This window comes from Phocoena sinus, chromosome 10, assembly GCF_008692025.1.
Source record: "Phocoena sinus isolate mPhoSin1 chromosome 10, mPhoSin1.pri, whole genome shotgun sequence".
Lineage (NCBI taxonomy): Eukaryota > Metazoa > Chordata > Mammalia > Artiodactyla > Phocoenidae > Phocoena > Phocoena sinus.
The window spans coordinates 72,998,996-73,016,304 of NC_045772.1; the positions used below are offsets into that span (position 1 = coordinate 72,998,996).

At 35.2% G+C, this 17,309-nt stretch overlaps 1 protein-coding gene across 3 annotated transcripts in view; it reads left to right on the forward strand.

Annotated features, from left to right (window-relative positions):
• Positions 1-17,309, forward strand: part of SLC2A13 (solute carrier family 2 member 13) — a 445,982-nt gene that overhangs the window by 95,673 nt on the left and 333,000 nt on the right. For all 3 annotated transcript variants that reach the window (XM_032646426.1, XM_032646428.1, XM_032646427.1), the window contains exon 3: positions 12,772-12,980. In XM_032646426.1, coding sequence (XP_032502317.1) covers positions 12,772-12,980 — 209 coding nt within the window. The remainder of the gene's footprint in view (positions 1-12,771; positions 12,981-17,309) is intronic.

Below are 17,309 nucleotides of genomic sequence, written 5' to 3' on the forward strand. Positions count from 1 at the left end.
CGGTGAAAGATGAGACAGATTTTATTTCCTGCCCATAGGAGGAAGGACATATTTGGAATTTGAAACCTGCCAGGTTAGAGGGGCCAAAAGCTTGAGCTTCCACGGAAATCAAAGAAACACCAGCCTTAGGAGTAAAGACTTGTTGCGTGATTAAGGAATTTCCCCTAAGACCAAGCCAAAACTGAAAACAGATTTACACTAGCCAAGTGTAAAACCAAGCTTCCACAGATGTAAGGTGCCTAATAAAAAAGTGAGTGTTCTTCAGAAGAGAACAAAATCTAGAGTCTCCAGAGTTTATCCACAAAACACATTAAAAATTATTAGATATGCAAATAAACAGAAAATGTGACCCATAATTGAAAGAAAAATTGGTCAGTATAGGCAAACCTCAAGATTATGCTTATAAAGACATTTTCAAATAAAGTTAGGACAAATTGTCACCACTAGACCTCCTGCATAATAAGAAATGCTAAGGAAAATTTTCAGACTGAAGGGAAATGACACTAGATGAAAGCTCATCCATCTACAGTAGGGAGGAAAAGTAGTGGCTATCAATAAGAGACCAAATATAAAGGAATTTGTTTTTTTCTTCTCTCCGTTTTTTGAAAGACATATGACTGTTTACATTTAAATTTATTGTGCAATTTATAATGTATATAAGTTATAAAATATATGATGACAATAGCAGAAAAATTGGGGTCAGTAACTAGAATTATACATGTTTGTGAAGAGTTACAATGTTATCTCTAGGTAGACTGATAAGTTAAGATGCATGTCTTATCCTGAGAACAATCACTAGAATAGATTACAAAAGGATACAGCTAAGAAGCCATTATAAGAATTAAAATGAAATACTTAAGATATTTGGATAATCTGAACAAAGGCAAGAAAAAAATAAATAGGGACTTCCCTGATGGTGCAGTGGTTAAGAATCCGCCTGCCAATGCAGGGGACACAGGTTCAAACCCTGGTCCAGGAAGATCCCACATGCCGTGGAGCAACTAAGCCCGTGTGCCACAACTACTGAGCCTGTGCTCTGTGCCACAGCTACTGAGCCCACGTGCCACAACTACTGAAGCACGCGGGACTAGAGCCCATGCTCCACAACAAGAGAAGCCGTGGCAACGAGAAGCCTGCACACTGCAACGATTAGTAGCTCCTGCTTGCCGCAGTTAGAGAAAGCCCGCATGCAGCAATAAAGACCCAACACAGCCAAAAATAAATAATAAATATTAAAAAAAAGAAGAAAGAAAAAAATAAATAGCAGATGGGACAAATAGAAAGCAGATAGCAAAATGGTAGACTTAAAATCCAGTTACAGTTGGGCTTCCCTGGTGGCGCAATGGTTGCGAGTCCGCCTGCCGATGCAGGGGACATGCGTTCGTACCCTGGTCTGGGAAGATCCCACATGGTGCGGAGCAGCTGGGCCCGTGAGCCATGGCCGCTGAGCCTGAGCATCCGGAGCCTGTGCTCTGCAACGGGAGAGGCCACAACAATGAGAGGCCCGCGTACCATAAAAAAAAAAAAAAAAAAAAAAAATCCAGTTACAGCAACAGTAACATTAAATAAAAAAAATTATCATTGTGTACAAAAAGCATGGCACAGATTTATATTGTGTAAAAGAGATACACTTTAAGTAAAATGCAATAGATAGGTTAAAAGTGAAAGGATGGCAAAAGATAGACTATGCAAACAGTAAGTATAAGAAAGTTTGTGTGCTATATTAATAATCACACAAAGTAGACCTTAAGACAAGTGGTATTACCAGAGATGAAGAGGACATTTCCTAATGATAAAAGAGTCGATTCATCAGAATTAAAAATGATAAAAGAATGTATAGTTTACTTCAAAATGCATAAACAAAAATTAACAGATGGTGGTTGTACAACATTGTGAATGTGCTTAATGCCACAGATCTATACACTTAAATATGATTAAAATGGGAAATTTTATTTTGTGTACTTTATCACAATTTGAAAATTACAGAACTAAAGGAAGAAATAGACAAATTCAGGCTCATATTGGGAAATTTTTTAACTCTTTTCTTAGCAACTGATAGGACAACTAGACAAAAAATGTTTGTAGAAAAACTGGAAAACACTCTTAATTGCCTAGGCATAACTGACATTTGTGGATAGCTATACCCAACAGCTGCATCGTACACATTCTTTTTCAAATTCACATCAGACATTCTGTAAAATTGGCCATATCCTGAATCATAAAATAAATGTTAATAAATTTAAAAAATGACTCTTATAGAATATGTCCTCTGACCATAGCAGAATTAAATTAGACATCAATGAAATAGCCAGAAAAGCTTCAAATATTTGGAAATTAAAGCAGCATGTTCTAGGGGCTTCCCTGGTGACGCAGTGGTTGAGAGTCCGCCTGCCGATTCAGGGGACCATGGGTTCGTGCCCCGGTCTGGGAAGATCCCACATGCCGTGGAGCGGATAGGCCCATGAGCCATGGCCGCTGGGCCTGTGTGTCCGGAGTCTGTGCTCCGCAACGGGAGAGGCCACATCAGTGAGAGGCCTGCGTACCGCAAAAAAAAAAAAAAAAAAAAAAAAAAGCAGCATGTTCTAAATAACTCATGGATTTAAGGAGACGTCAGAAGGAAAATTAGAAAACAGTTTTGAGTTAAAAGAAAATAAAATATATCAAAATTTGTAGAATGCAGTTTCAACTGTGCTTAGAGCATAATATATAGCTAAAGTGATTTTATTAGAGAAGTCAAGTGATCTAAGTGTCATGTTAAGCTAGAAAAATATGAGCATATTAAAACCAAATGAAACAAAAGGTGTTAATAAGGAATAGAAGTCAATGTAATACAAAGCAGACAAACAATAGAAAAATAATGTTGGTTCTTTGGAATTACTAATAAAATTGGTAAACTGATTATGACTGATTTGAAAAGATAAAGCACAAATTATCAATATCAGGAGTAAAAGCACATCATTTCTATGGACATAATAAGGATAGGGAGGGAATACTTTGAACGACTTTGTGCCAATAAAGTCAACAACTTAGATGGAATGGACACATTGCTTGAAAATCGCAACTCTACTAAAAACCAGCACAAGGTAAAATGGAAAATCTGAATATTCCTATATTTATTAAGTCGAATCATTGCTAGTAACCTACCTGAAAAGCTAACTTCAGGCCCAGATGGTTTCACTGGTGAATTAAGTAAAACATTAGAGAATAAATAGCTCCAAGCTTAAACAAAAGCTTTAAGAAAATAGAGGTAGAAGGAGTACTTCCCGGCTAAGTTTTGAGGCCAGCATAACTAATACTGTGGCTTGTTTTTTTCTGAAATTAGTCATGCTTCATTTAATTGTCCAGTTTTTTTTAGTACATTCAATAGTGACATAGATTCTCAATAATTCATAAGTACATTTTAAATACTAAAGTATATCATAACAGACTCCAATACATTTTATGTTAGATATTATACCTAAGGGCTACCCATTCCTATAACAAATTGAATGAGGCTCTTCTTCTTGAAATTGCCGCTGAATACACTTTACTTAATTTTGTTTCTGTCCTTCTGAGACTGTTAAAGACCAGCAGTGACCTGGATGGGCTGCACTTTTGGTAGTAATGGAGATTCCAGTACACTGGGAAAGGCAGTGGTTCGGATTCATGGCTTGTTAGTTCTGGAAGTGGCCTAAGTTGTTACAAGCAAAGAAAACTCTAGACACAGATTGAGAGTATCCTTAAAATATTGTAAAATCAAACCCAATAATATATAAAAGAATAATAAATCCTTTTATATAAACCGACCAAGGCAGTTTTCTCAGAAAAGTCAGTTTGTTTACCATATGAAAATTAATTTGCGCAAGTCACCATGTTGAAATTATTTAAAGGAGGAAAACCTAAAGGATCTATCTCAATATATGCAGGAAAACATTTGACAGAATAACCTTTATATATGATAAAACCTTTCTGCAAACTAGAATGGAAGAGCACTTCTTGAATTTAATAAAGGGCATCTACAAAAAAACCTGCAGCCAGCTTTATACTCAATGGGGAAAGCCTGAATGCTTTCCCTTCTGATGGAATTCAAGACAAAGATGTCCGCTATCACCACTTACATTCATTCAAATTCACTGAAAAGGACAAGTAGATTCTAAAATTTTTACAGAAAAGTAAAGGACCTAGAATTGCCGAAGCCATCTTGAAGAACAAGTTGGATGATTCACTATCTGATTTCAAGACTTACTATAAAGCTAAAACAATGAGACTGGTAAGGATTGATAAATCGGTAGATCAGAAAGAATGGATGTATCTCAAAAACAAGATTGAAAGAAGCTAGATACAAAGAAGTATGGTCTCTAACATTCCGTATGAAGTTCATCAATTTGCAAAATTAGCTATGGGGACAGAAATTCCATCAGTGATTGTCTAAGGCAATGGGGATTGACTGGAAGCGGGTAAGGTATGAGGGAACTTTCTGGGATGATGGAAATGTTCTGTTTCTTGATTGGGATGGTAGTTACAAGGATATACACATACACACACACACACACACACACACACATATACATATACAGAATGGTACACCTTGGATCTCATTTTATTATATGCAAATTTTGCCTAAAAAAAGTTAATTTCAACCTTATGTTGGCTCTCTCCATTATATTCCTTTTCTGCAATGGTCAGTGATAGTTTAAATGTTTTTTCTGCCATGACACTTTTTCTAATATCCTCTGTTGAAATAACTTTTCTCCTTACTCTTACACTGTGCCTAAATCTCAGTCATAGCAATTACATAATCCAATTTTGTTCCATGATTACTAGGTATGAGCTCCTTGAAGCAAGGGAGTATCTCTTAGTCATTTCTGTATCTCCAAAATCCCAAACATAGAGCTTTGCGTATGGAAGATATTCAGAGTTGGAAAAAAAAGGGTATGTATATAGGTATGGTTGTGCGTGCATTATTTTCAGCACTCGTACTGTCAATTTTGTACATCTTAATGCATTTTGCCATGTTGTTTAATATCTCTGCAAAATACTACATTATTTATTTAAATAGCATCTAATCTTATTCTGTTAAAGCAAGTATATCTTGCTGCTTCTGCTATGACCACAGCACTAAATAACCTCGGCCAAGCCATTTGCCTTATGTACTGATATCAAATTACTTTGAGAGATTTTCCCCTTATTATGTAGATAGATAGAGTTAATATTTTCTTTGGCTTATATATATGTTTACATCTATGGCTATGAATTTTTTAACAGTTTACATAGACTCGTTTACTAGGTAACATAAAAATTGCTCATTTGCTGGTGATGTATCACATCACCTTTTTACTTGAAAGAATCCAACTTGACACATTGATTTTTTTTTTTTTATTATGTACCCCCAGCTTTGTGTCTCCTGTTTGCTCTCTAACTGCCATCAGATTTTCAAGTGTATCAGTCATTGATGTTAATATTCTACATGGCCCTTAATGGCAGAGGAAAATTAACTTATTAGCCTGAGGTCTCAATTAGGCAGTATTTTCTTTTTTTTTTTTAATTTTTATTGGGGTATAATTCATTTACAATGTGTATTAGTTTCAGATGTACAGCAAAGGGAATCTGTTGTACAAATACATATATCTGCTCTTTTTTATATTCTTTTCCCATATAACCCATTACAGAGTATTGAGTAGAGTTCCCAGTGCTATACAGTAGGTCCTTATTAGTTATCTATTTTATATATCATAGTGTGTATGTGTCAATCCCAGTCTTCCAATTCATCCCTCCCCCACCCCTTAACCCCCGGTAAGCATAAGTTTATTTTCTGCATCTGTAACTCTATTTCGGTTTTGTAGGTAAGTTCATTTGTAGCCTTTCTTAGGCCGTATTTTCTTATTTTAATTTCTTATCTTTTGAAATGGATTTGTGAGTGATGAAGAAAAATTTTTAAATATATTATCAAGTAAGTTGTTGTAACCATAGCAGGTAGTTAAATTCAGTGTTATCTTCTTACATTTAAAACTTGCATTAAGTAAGAACATATATAAATCACAATTCATGTTTGATGACTATCGAGTAATTATTTTATCATTGATATTTAAAGGTGGCTGTTTCTTTTGTAAATCCAAGAATAGGGATCTTGGAGTAAATGCATTACTCATGTGATTATTACTTAAAGTTTATGAAAAAACTCAAAATCCGTAGGACTCTTGAACAACGAAGTTGGGTAGCTCTAGATATAGGGCTGAAGGACAGTCTTGGATGTGGTTTGAAGGTATGGGGTTATGCCTTTTTAAGGGGAAACTTAAAAAGTGTATAATGATAGAGATCATTGGAAAGTTGAGCTTGGGGAGATGTTTTTGGATTTACACAGTAATGCACTCTCTCTGGTTAAGTTCATTCATGATGCTTAATTGCTTAATGATTGGCTTAGAGTTTGGTACTTAACTCACATTCAGATGTTTGCTGGGTAAACAGCTGAATAACATCTCAGATGGCAAGTTCAGCCTTAGCTTTCAAAGCAAACACAGTAAATCTTCAAAAAGTAACATTTTCAAAGAATTTACTTACTGTGTTAACCCTTTCTATTTTCAATGAAATGTTTCAGGAAAACAAGGTTTAAAGTTTATTTCGTAGTTATATGTGAAAGAATGCCAATTTGAAACTGTAGAGTTTTAAAGAATAAAGCATAGCATTATGCTTAGTATTTATGATATAGTATTCCTCTAATTGATTTGTGCTCTTAGAATGGGCTAACCATTCTTGATTTCCAAATTAATAGCAAATAGATATAAACAGAATACAAGCTAGAAGATAGAGGATGGAGGTAAAACTATTGGAATAACAAATACAGATTTGTCATTTGATTTTTTTCAGTTTATTATAAGACAGTATGAGATATTATTAGAGAATATTGCTAAAAATCCTCCCTGTACCCAGGACAGTTTCAGAGATGGTGACTGAGCTCATCTTACTGTTTTGAAAAATATCAAGATTCTCTAGGACTAGGAAAATGTAACATGAGGATTTGGTTTAAAAATGTATACTTTTAACAACACGAGGTCTAGAGACAGGTAAGGAAGTGATTATTGAATTGCACATTAATGCTATCATGGCCTATTAGGAGGATATTTGGCTAAATGACTGCAGTGTCCAAAAAATCTTCACTGTGCTCCTCAGAGTGAAAATGTCTTCCCTTAGTAGAATTCAGCACCTCAAGAGCCATAAAAATAATTCTATACAATTTGTTTTAAATATAATATTTTGTAATACAGTTCCCTTAGCTATGATAGTTTTTCTGTTACAGCTTGACTTTCAAGTAAAACCATAAATCGTATAGCTCTTGCATTATAAGGCATTGGCAACCTTTTCCCATCATTTGAGAATTTAAGGAGGAAAAAGAATAGAGGGGAGAAGAGAAGTAAACAGAACGTGACGCAGGATACAATTCCTCAATCCAGCACAATTCCTTTTGGGGCGGCCTCTGGAAGGCAGACATTTTGTTTTGTTTTGTTTTTGCGGTACGCGGGCCTCTCACTCTTGTGGCCTCTCCCGTTGCGGAGCACAGGCTCCGGATGCGCAGGCTCAGCGGCCATGGCTCACGGGCCCAGCCGCTCCGCAGCATGTGGGATCTTCCCGGACCGGGGCACGAACGTGTGTCTCCTGCATCGGCAGGTGGACTCTCAACCACTGCGCCACCAGGGAAGCCCTGGAAGGCAGACATTGGAAAACAAAGTGTAGACAAAAGCTACTTTAGCTCTATCACATCTGTTATATAAAACATTTTAAAAGGATCAAATTCCAAGTCAAAATTTTTTGCCCTCAAACATCTTTTAAACTATCTATTATGTTATTATCTAAATTTTTCCTATATGAAAAGTTTACCAGTATAAAAGAAAAATGAAATCAAAATTCATTTTGGCATAGTGTTCAAAGTGAGCACCACAAGTTTACCTTTACAAATGATATATTTTCTTTTAACTAATAGTCAGCTGTTTTCATAAAAGCACTCTGGTGTTGAGGGTAAGAGAATATCCCGTTTGCCACGAGTGGGTCCGTGTTGTTAAATCCAGTTTGCAGTTCCCTAGCCCAGTGGGTGCTAAGTGTCAGGTGCTATGCAGGGTTTGGCAAGATTGGGAGGGACTGCACCCGGCAGCCCTTTCCCCTGCTATTGCCACAGGGCTTCCCTGCATTTCACAGAGATGTGTGAACAGCAGACTTCTAAAGCGATCCTTAAACATGAGGCTGAGGTAAATTTATGCCCCCTTTTATGAGTTCTGCAGAATAATTATCAAGTAATCATGAAACATTTATTATAGCTTGACTTACAATAAACATTTATTATAGGGAGCCTGGGTTTTAATCCTAGTTCCACCGCATGTTAGTTCTGTATCTTCTTTGTGCCTCATTTCTTTGTCTTTAAAATGGTAATAATAATGGTACCTACCTCATAGGGATGTTGCGAAGATTAATGAGTTAAAGTATTTTAATTCTTTTGAACAGTACTTGGCACATAGTAACTAGTGCTATGTGTTAGCTACTACTTTTGCTGTTCAAGCTGAGTTTGACCTTCAAGTAGATTTTCATGTATTTGGAACATAATCATCACTGCTGTGGAACTACTAGAAATAAGAAACATGTTTATCTGTTGACTTTGTTTTCAGATAACCATTTTATCATCAGTTCAGAGAGGGGCAATTATGAACTGCAAAATTCTGTGTCTTAAATGGCCATCTATTCAAAGATACTTGTCTTTTGCTTCATAGGTTAGAGCAATATGATTCCTTTAAAACAAGAATGATTGTAAATTGTTCAGTTCAGTGAAGGACTTGTTTGGTTTTGTGTGAGGCACAGGCCATCTGATGGCAGCAGCCCAGCAGGTCTGCTCAGCCACAGTAGGGAGGTTAGGCACCCAGGAATGAGGGATGTTTGGTTTACAGAGTTTCAGTTCCTGACACTGGGAAGGCCTAATCTGAGGTGAAGAAGCCCGGCTTGTCTCCTTTGTTGATAGGTGGCCCAAACACACAATTTGGAAGTATTGCTTACTATTTGAGGTCCCCTCCTTAGTTTTCTGGTAGGCAGGTGCTGGTACTGCTAGTTGTACCAGAAAATAGCTCATTTGTTAACTTCAGTTTAGAAAGTTTTAAAAGGTATCTTTCTGTGAGTGATCATGATGCTAAAGAATATTCTAAAAATTTTTAGAACTCATGAAGGCTTGGCATTTTTGATTGAGTCAACCTCATTTCCCCTTCTGTCAGCTTGATGTGCTATCTGGCCTCCAGAAGGTAAATGATGTTTGCTCTAAGGTGGACCTTGGGTGCTTATTGTTCACTTTCACCCCCTGGAGTTTTAAAACACTTAGATCAGTGGTTCTCAGCCTTGATGGCACCTGGGGAGCTTTTAAGAAAATAGAATTCCCTGAGCTTGAAGCCCAGAGCAATTAATCAAAATCCCTGGGGTAGGTGGGCCCTGGACACTGGTGTGTTTTAAAAGCCTCCTGGGTGATTCTAATGTGCAGCCAGGGTTTAGAACCCTTGATTTGGCTTATAATTATGAGATAACCCATGTCAATAGGGGGCTGCTTGTCTGTTTGGGGATTGCCTGCCTGGTTTATCAGTGTACTCTTGTCATTCATCTGGTTCCTGGTTTCCTTGGATTTAGAGGACTCTTGGTAAGTCTGATAGTGCCTTAACTAGTATAGAGTTCCTCCTCTGTTAGTTTCATGTTAAAATTTTCATCAGTATCACAGCAAAGCAAACTCTTACTTATTCTTCTTACTCTCCAGTATGCATATCATTGGAGGAACAGTTTTTCCTCAAGAAAGAAACTGGTTACTGCTGCCTACTAAAAGTTTGGGTGGATGATATAGCTGGAATAGAAAAGTTGCATTGAATTAGTTGAGAGGGGAGAAGGTCAGGGAGGTAAAAACATTTTTTGCTGAGCTTTCTCTTTGTGCTTAGGTACCAAAAGAATTATTTCACTTAATTCTCCCAACAGCTCAATGAAATGGACACTGTCATCTGTGCATTAAAATGTTACGTAACTTGATCAGGGTTTTGTGGTTAATGTGTCCAGAGGTGAAGTATGACCCAGGTCTGCTCCTACCCTCTCTCCATCATAAACCACAGTTACCTGATCTCTTGTGTATACAAAGCCATGGTAATTTATTTCTATCAAAATATTTTTATCATGAAAGATAATTAAAATATAGTAAAATAAGCTCCTTTGTTTTACTTTTAGAAATCTTAGTAAATGTATAAAACATGTTTTATCTTGACTAGTCTCTGAAAACAGGCTTTAATATATCCTTAAAGTTTGGCAATAGAGTGTGAGTTCCTTTTTCCTACCCTAGTATTAAGGCACTGAATTGTAAATGTCAGACCTAGACTCTTGGGACTTAGAGATTTCAGAAGGCTGGAGGGCTAAAGTAGTCTGTCTTCTACAGCTCGCTTAAAAAAGCAGGCTAATATGTATCTTTATATTTTTCTTTTTGTATTTTCCCTTTTCTTTTAATTTTTAAAAAATATTATGTTCTGGGATTAAATAGTGAGTAGTAAAGTGCAAAGTATTATGTGAGCATCTTCGGGTCTAAAAATGATTCAGTTTCTGTATTCATTTCAGTGCTTCTTTGAAGTATTCAGTGCACCCCTTTAATCTTAATTCATCACTAAGGGGGTTTGGAAAACGGAAGGAAAGATCAAGAAAGGTATAGAGAAATGAAAAGTAAAGACTTTCATCTTTAGTACTTTTCTTATTTATTTCCTAATCCAATATATTTGGTTTCTACCTTTTTATTGCTTTTCTTTTAAATAATTGGCAATGTAGGATAACCTTTTTTCTTAAATTTTTTAAGAGAGAACACACTGAATAGAAATTTCATTCATTTACAGCATTAAAACACACATTAAGATTTGGTTATACAAGTTATCATCTTAAGGGAAAGAGGCCAGAAATATGCATTTGTGTGAGCTGATCTCTCTAGTTCTCATCAGATGAGTCTTCAGAAGAAAAGGTCTGGTCATACCTAGAGTAACAAACAGAAGGAAAGGTCTGGTTATATCTAGAGTAACAAATAGTTTCATTGGAAAGAATTTCTGTGTAAGTAACTTTGCAGAGCTAAATGATCCAGTAGAGTTGCTGCAGAAAATTTTACTATGAGTGTGAAACAGTTTTCTGTTTAGTTTATATAGACAGTTTCGATATATATAGCTGTTTTTGTATCATTTCATAAAACATTTACTGAATGCCTATTGTGCAAGATACTTTATAAGGTGCTATGCTGAATATAAAGTTAAATATGCAGTCAAGTGAAATAGGTAAATAATTTATTATAATACAAGGTATTATAAATAGAGGTATACATAAATAGAGGTCAAAAACAAAAAACAAAAATGTTTTCTAGGTGAGCAGAGGAAGGAGTGATTAAGTATTGGTGTAATTATCAATACTTATGAATTAAAGTATAAAACATGTCTAATAAGATTTCCTTTAATATTGTAGGCCAAGTGATTTATTTAGTCATTCATAAACACTTTGTTCACTTTCTAAATCTTAGTTAATTTTGCTGAGTGTATTTATAGCTACTGTTTGAGTAGGAGGTACTCTTAACATCCATGTAGCAATTGTGTTTTGTTTTTCTACTCTTTTTGGAAGTAAAATGAAATTGCCTGGAAAATAATAGACTTATTCACAAGATATGTGTCTTCAGGACTGCTATACTTTTGGTTTAGCATGGCTTAAAAGTTAGAACAGCTTTGAAAAGTGTATTGAGTCTTGATTTATGAATGCCAGTGAGTATGGGTTGTTATGCAATCAGGACTGGCCTGAGCTCTACCACCATAAATCTACCATGGAAAATATTCTGGGAACTTGGATCAATAGAAAACATTCAGGTGTCCTAGAGTCATAGAAGCCACCAATTTAAAGAGACCTTGAAGTTTATGTAATCTAACTTAGTTTAAAAAGATTGAGGCCTAGAGGTATTAGGAGATTAGTCCAGTGGTCAGAATAATTTGGAAAGATCTTTGATATTGATATATTCATATTGCTATTTTTGTTATTTCTCTGGTAGATTTAAAGTGCTATGCTTATTTGTTATTTAGAATTTTGTCAGTCATTAAGAATAGACATTTGAAGAAGATGACAACTTAAAACATTAGCAGCTTTTTCATATTTCTAGTCATTTTAATAATGATTATTAGCATCTGACTTCATCTTTTTTCTGCTATCGGCTGCTATGTGCTTTCCTAACTCTCCCTCCACCTCCCCATTTTTTAAGTAAAGTGCTTTTTTGTCTAAAAAAAATGATGCTTGATGGCAAAATGAAATCATAACTAATCATTTACAGAGAAGAAATAACTGTAAAGCAATACATCTGGGCATTTATTTTAATGAAAAGTATATCTTTTAAACAGATATCAGAGAGTTTTGTCTTAGCCCCATTTTTATATTGTAAATTACAGAATTATATTTTATTAGTATTCGATAGGATGGTGATTTTGGTGTTTTGCATGTTGTGTTTGGTTCAGAATGCCTATCCAAAATTATTGTGACTTTTGTCCATTCTTTTTCATTGTAATTTGTGCGAGAGATAAAGAAGAATCAGATTTTTCTCATTTTTCAATTTTTCACTACAATATAAAAATATCTTTTCTGGTGACACACACATGCACATATGATGAAAAGAAAATCATTCTAATTTTTACCATTATATGTTATTCCTAATGTGGTAAACACAAACCTTTTATTCATACTCAATGCTAATAAGACCACATTTTACAACCATGTATTGATTTCTTATTACAGGTACATGCTGGGACTTGCAGCAATTCCAGCAGTTATACAGTTTTTTGGCTTTCTCTTTTTACCTGAAAGCCCTCGATGGCTTATTCAGAAAGGACAGACTCAGAAGGCCCGTAGAATTTTATCTCAGATGCGTGGTAACCAGACCATTGATGAGGAGTATGATAGCATCAAAAACAACATTGAAGAAGAAGAAAAAGAGGTTGGCTCAGGTATGTGGATTTTATACATATATGAATTTTAAAACTACATAATAGTTTTACTTATAAATTATATTCTTTTAGTATTATTTAATGTCTCTAAATGATGAAGTGGGTTAATATGTATAACTAAACCAAAATAAACATTTTAATTTTAAAAGCAATATAATAATGTTATAAAAGAATGAAGAAAACACTGCCATAATGCCACTGTCCTTAAATAATTAACTATTTTTATTTTTGTAATTTCTTTTATTTTAAGTCAGATATACTTGACATAGTTGTCATTTTGAGTGGGGACATTTTTTGAGTATATGTATATTTTACATATAAATATGTATATTCTACATATAAATATTTAATATATAAATATAAGTATGTATTATACTTATAAGTATGTATTATTGACCTTCTATATTAAATAAAAGTTCAGTTTGAACTATTGTCAAAATAAATCACTTTAGTAAAATTAAATACCTTGTTTACATGTGTTACATTAATTTCCATACTAATTTTTATAAAGACTAAGTACCTTCATATACTTGTTATGGAATAATTTTGCATTTCCCTGTTTTCATTAAAATGTTTAATTGTCTAATCACAATTTAACCATGTCAGAAACCAAAAAAAGCATGGTTCTGGTTAATTTATGTTGATGAATTTATTTTCAGAGAAGAAATCACGTAGGGATTTAAAAATCACGTAGGGATTTAAAAATCCAGTGGCAAGATCTGTAATCTTGATAGTCTGATTTGGGTAAGCGATTTGCCAGATGGGAATGATGGGAAAAGGTAGACATTTTACAATTCCCTGCTGGATTCACATTCCCCAAAATTGTTTCATTTTCTCTCAACCTTCCTTCTGCCTCTACATTAATTGGTTGTTCAATGGAGATGCTTACTTATATTAGTCAAATTATTTTTCATACCTGAGGAAATGCCAAACACACACACAACCCTTTATTGATATATATCATACACAAGTCTTGGAAGGTTTGTTCACTCACTCTTACTATCTTTTGGTAGAGCTGAAGAAGCAATAGAATGAACACTGCAGAAACTGGTCACTGTGGTAGCCACACATGGTTTGGCTTACATATACACAGTACATGATACATACAGAGTGTGATCTTATTACCTCCTTGCTCAGACGAAAGCCCCTCAGACAAAAGCCCCTAGATAATTGTGAGCCCACTCTAGGTGAAGGTCATTTTTAGCAAAAAGTTTCTGAGTATATACCATGTGCCTGGCATTGTCAGCATTTCCTATACTCTGCACATTAGTGCAAGTATTAAAGAGAATTTTGTTTTAACAAAATTAATTCACTTAGTGAGTTCAAGATTGTGTTAATTTTTAAAATACAATTTTAAGTGTCTATTTAAATTACAAATAACTTCTTTCATGCTTCCGTCTAAATTCTTCTCAGCAGCTGCTTGAATGAAATATGAGGTTGTTTCATATTGTAATCAATAACGTAATGTAATTACATGTAATCAGTATACTTGAAACCCATGTGCTAATAATGTGTGAGTGGAAATCTTTTCAGAGTATTAGGATATATTAAATACTACTTAGAACATAAGTTTTTATTAATTTATGTTAAGGATAGAAACAACAACTTAATAAAAAACACTTCTTGTTTAGGAGTAGGGATACCACTGACTTTACTACAAAGCATTGAACATGTAGCTTCACTTTGACTACTTAAAAAGTTGTCTGACTGGTCTAGCCATGCAGTTGTTGACGATGCATGCTGTTTGAGTCTCATGACTATTTGGAATGTGTAACCAAATGGGTTTTTAGAAACTTGAGGTAGATAGGATTGCAGTTATCTGTGTCTGCTTTAGTTTTTATTAGACGTCTTTGGGAACTAAGTAGGACACTATTTTATGTGTACCTATTGGATATGGATAAAATAGTTAGCTATTTACCTATTCCTCATATTGCTTTATGTGCACATTTGGCACAAATCTTTTTAAAAAAATTATATACATAAAATTTATTCGTTATGCATTACATATTGATAGAAAACTTAAAGGCAGATATCACTTCAAAGACAAAGTGACACAAATCTTAATACCATAATATTATCCACTGAATCCTAATGTGCCTTATGCTTGGGTAAATATTGTAAACTTTGTAACTAATAGGATTAATAATTTTTCCATTTCTGGATTTGTATTATTTGAGTACTGTCATCTTGCTTAATTTTAAAACTAATCTCATGTTCTTTTATAAAGGTAAAGAATTAATAGCATTATGGCATGAATGCACACAGACAGTTTTGCTGGGGTTACACAAGCACCAATAATTTGGGGCTTCATTTTTGTGACTGATAAATTTGACCACAGTAAAACGTATTCTGCACAGTATGAATTTTATTGCATCATTTTCATCTCAGTTCAGTTGGAAAATAGAGAGTAGTGCTAGGACTTGTGTTACAAACCGGAAGGTCCTGCCCTCAGTCACTTTACATTTGAAAAGATAGGCTAGATGGACAACTACACATGAAGAAACAGCTAACTTTGAAATAACAAAAATGTTCTGGCTCAGAGAACAGTCAGCCATTGTGTTGGAGGGTTAGAGAGTGACTTGTGTTAATCTGTCCATGGATTCTGATGAATTTTGAGCCATGACTTCAAGCCCAGGAACTCTGAGTAGTGGAGGGTAGTTGCTTGGAGGGACGAACCTTGTCCTAGGCACCATAAAATACTCAGCTGTTCCAGGAGGGTAGAAAATGGTTGTTTAATACGACCACCTTTCCTTTTGGCAGAAATGTTTTATCATCAGACGTGGTGGCTTAGTTACCTGCTACCTGTGAGCCAAATAGGTCTGATTCCAGATCAGTAAACGATGTCCTTCTCTCAGTTTCCAGTGGATTTGTGACTTGTGACTATAATGGTACTTGGTTATGTGACCCTCCTCTATTTGTAGAATTTTTTTCCTTGGTCACTTGAGTTTAAATTTGACCTCTTTGAGGAAAATAGGCATAGCTGCTGAACTATGTATTAATTTTTTTGATGTGTGAAATGTCAGTGTATATGGGACTTATTTACTTCCTGTTTCAAAACATACTTTATGACTTTATGTAGTGAATATGGTGGCTTCTCTGACCAGGTCTGCAGGAGAAGTGAGGCTCATAGGCCATGCTGTGGAACAGGATTGGGTTATAATGGGATTTCATCTCTTCTTCTGCACATGACATAAAAGTCGACCTCTTTAGCATGTGATTTCTCCACTATAGGGGAAAAAAGGCAGTTTATGGGAAAAGAAGCAAACAATTTTCGTTTGTGTTCAACACTGTTTATACATCCTGTAGGACTAATAAAGTGAGACTAGAAGAAATGACAGCTTGGTTGGGAAAGCTCTCAGAATTGGGAGACAGGGAAATGAAAGACTTGTCCTGGCTCCATTCCAAACTTGTAATCCTAAAAGGATTTTGGGGGGAGCACTGAACCTCAGTTTTCTGTTAGGTTTTTAAGAAAAGAGAACCAGATTATAACAGCTCCACAGTCTGATTTTTTAGTTTTAAAAGTCTGTGAGAAATGCCTGTTTTAAAATTTCTAAATACTGGAACTTCCCAGGTGGTCCAGTGGTAAAGAATACGCTTTCCAATGCAGGGGACGCAGGTTTGATCCCTGGTCGGGGAACTAAGATCCCACATGCCGCAGGGCAGCTAAGCCCGCACGACACAACTACTGAGCCCATGTACCTCACCTAGAGAGCCCCCCGTGTGCTGCAAACTACAGAGCCCATGTGCTCTGGAGGCTGCACGCCACAACTAGAGAGAATCCCACATGCCGCAATGAAGATCCTGCGTGCAACTAAGACCTGACGCAGCCAAAAATTAAAAAAAATTAAAAATAATAAAATAAAAATTCTAAATACTATACAAGAGTCTTTCATTCTGAAATACTTATTGAGTGACACTCAATAAATGTGGGGATGTGCAGTAAGTAGATAGACAAGGTTCTGGCCCACTGGGAAGGGGTACACAACTGATAAATAAAAGAGTAAATAATTACCAGATAACTACAAATTGTGGTAATTGCTTTGAAGGAAACAAACAGGATAATAACATATTTATAGAGGGACTGAAGAGGGGCTACTTTAGGTGGGATGATTAGGAAACGCTTCTCTGAAGAGGTGAGTTTGAATGGTGATAAAGAATCAGCAATGTAGAGAACTAAAGGGAAGATGGTTCTAGGCAGACGGAGCAACAAATGCAAAATTATATGTATCGTTAAGTTACCAGATTAATTTTCTTGGAACATTTTGATTATATATATACATGTACATGTACCAGAGTTTAAAGACATTTCAGTAATAACTAACTATACAT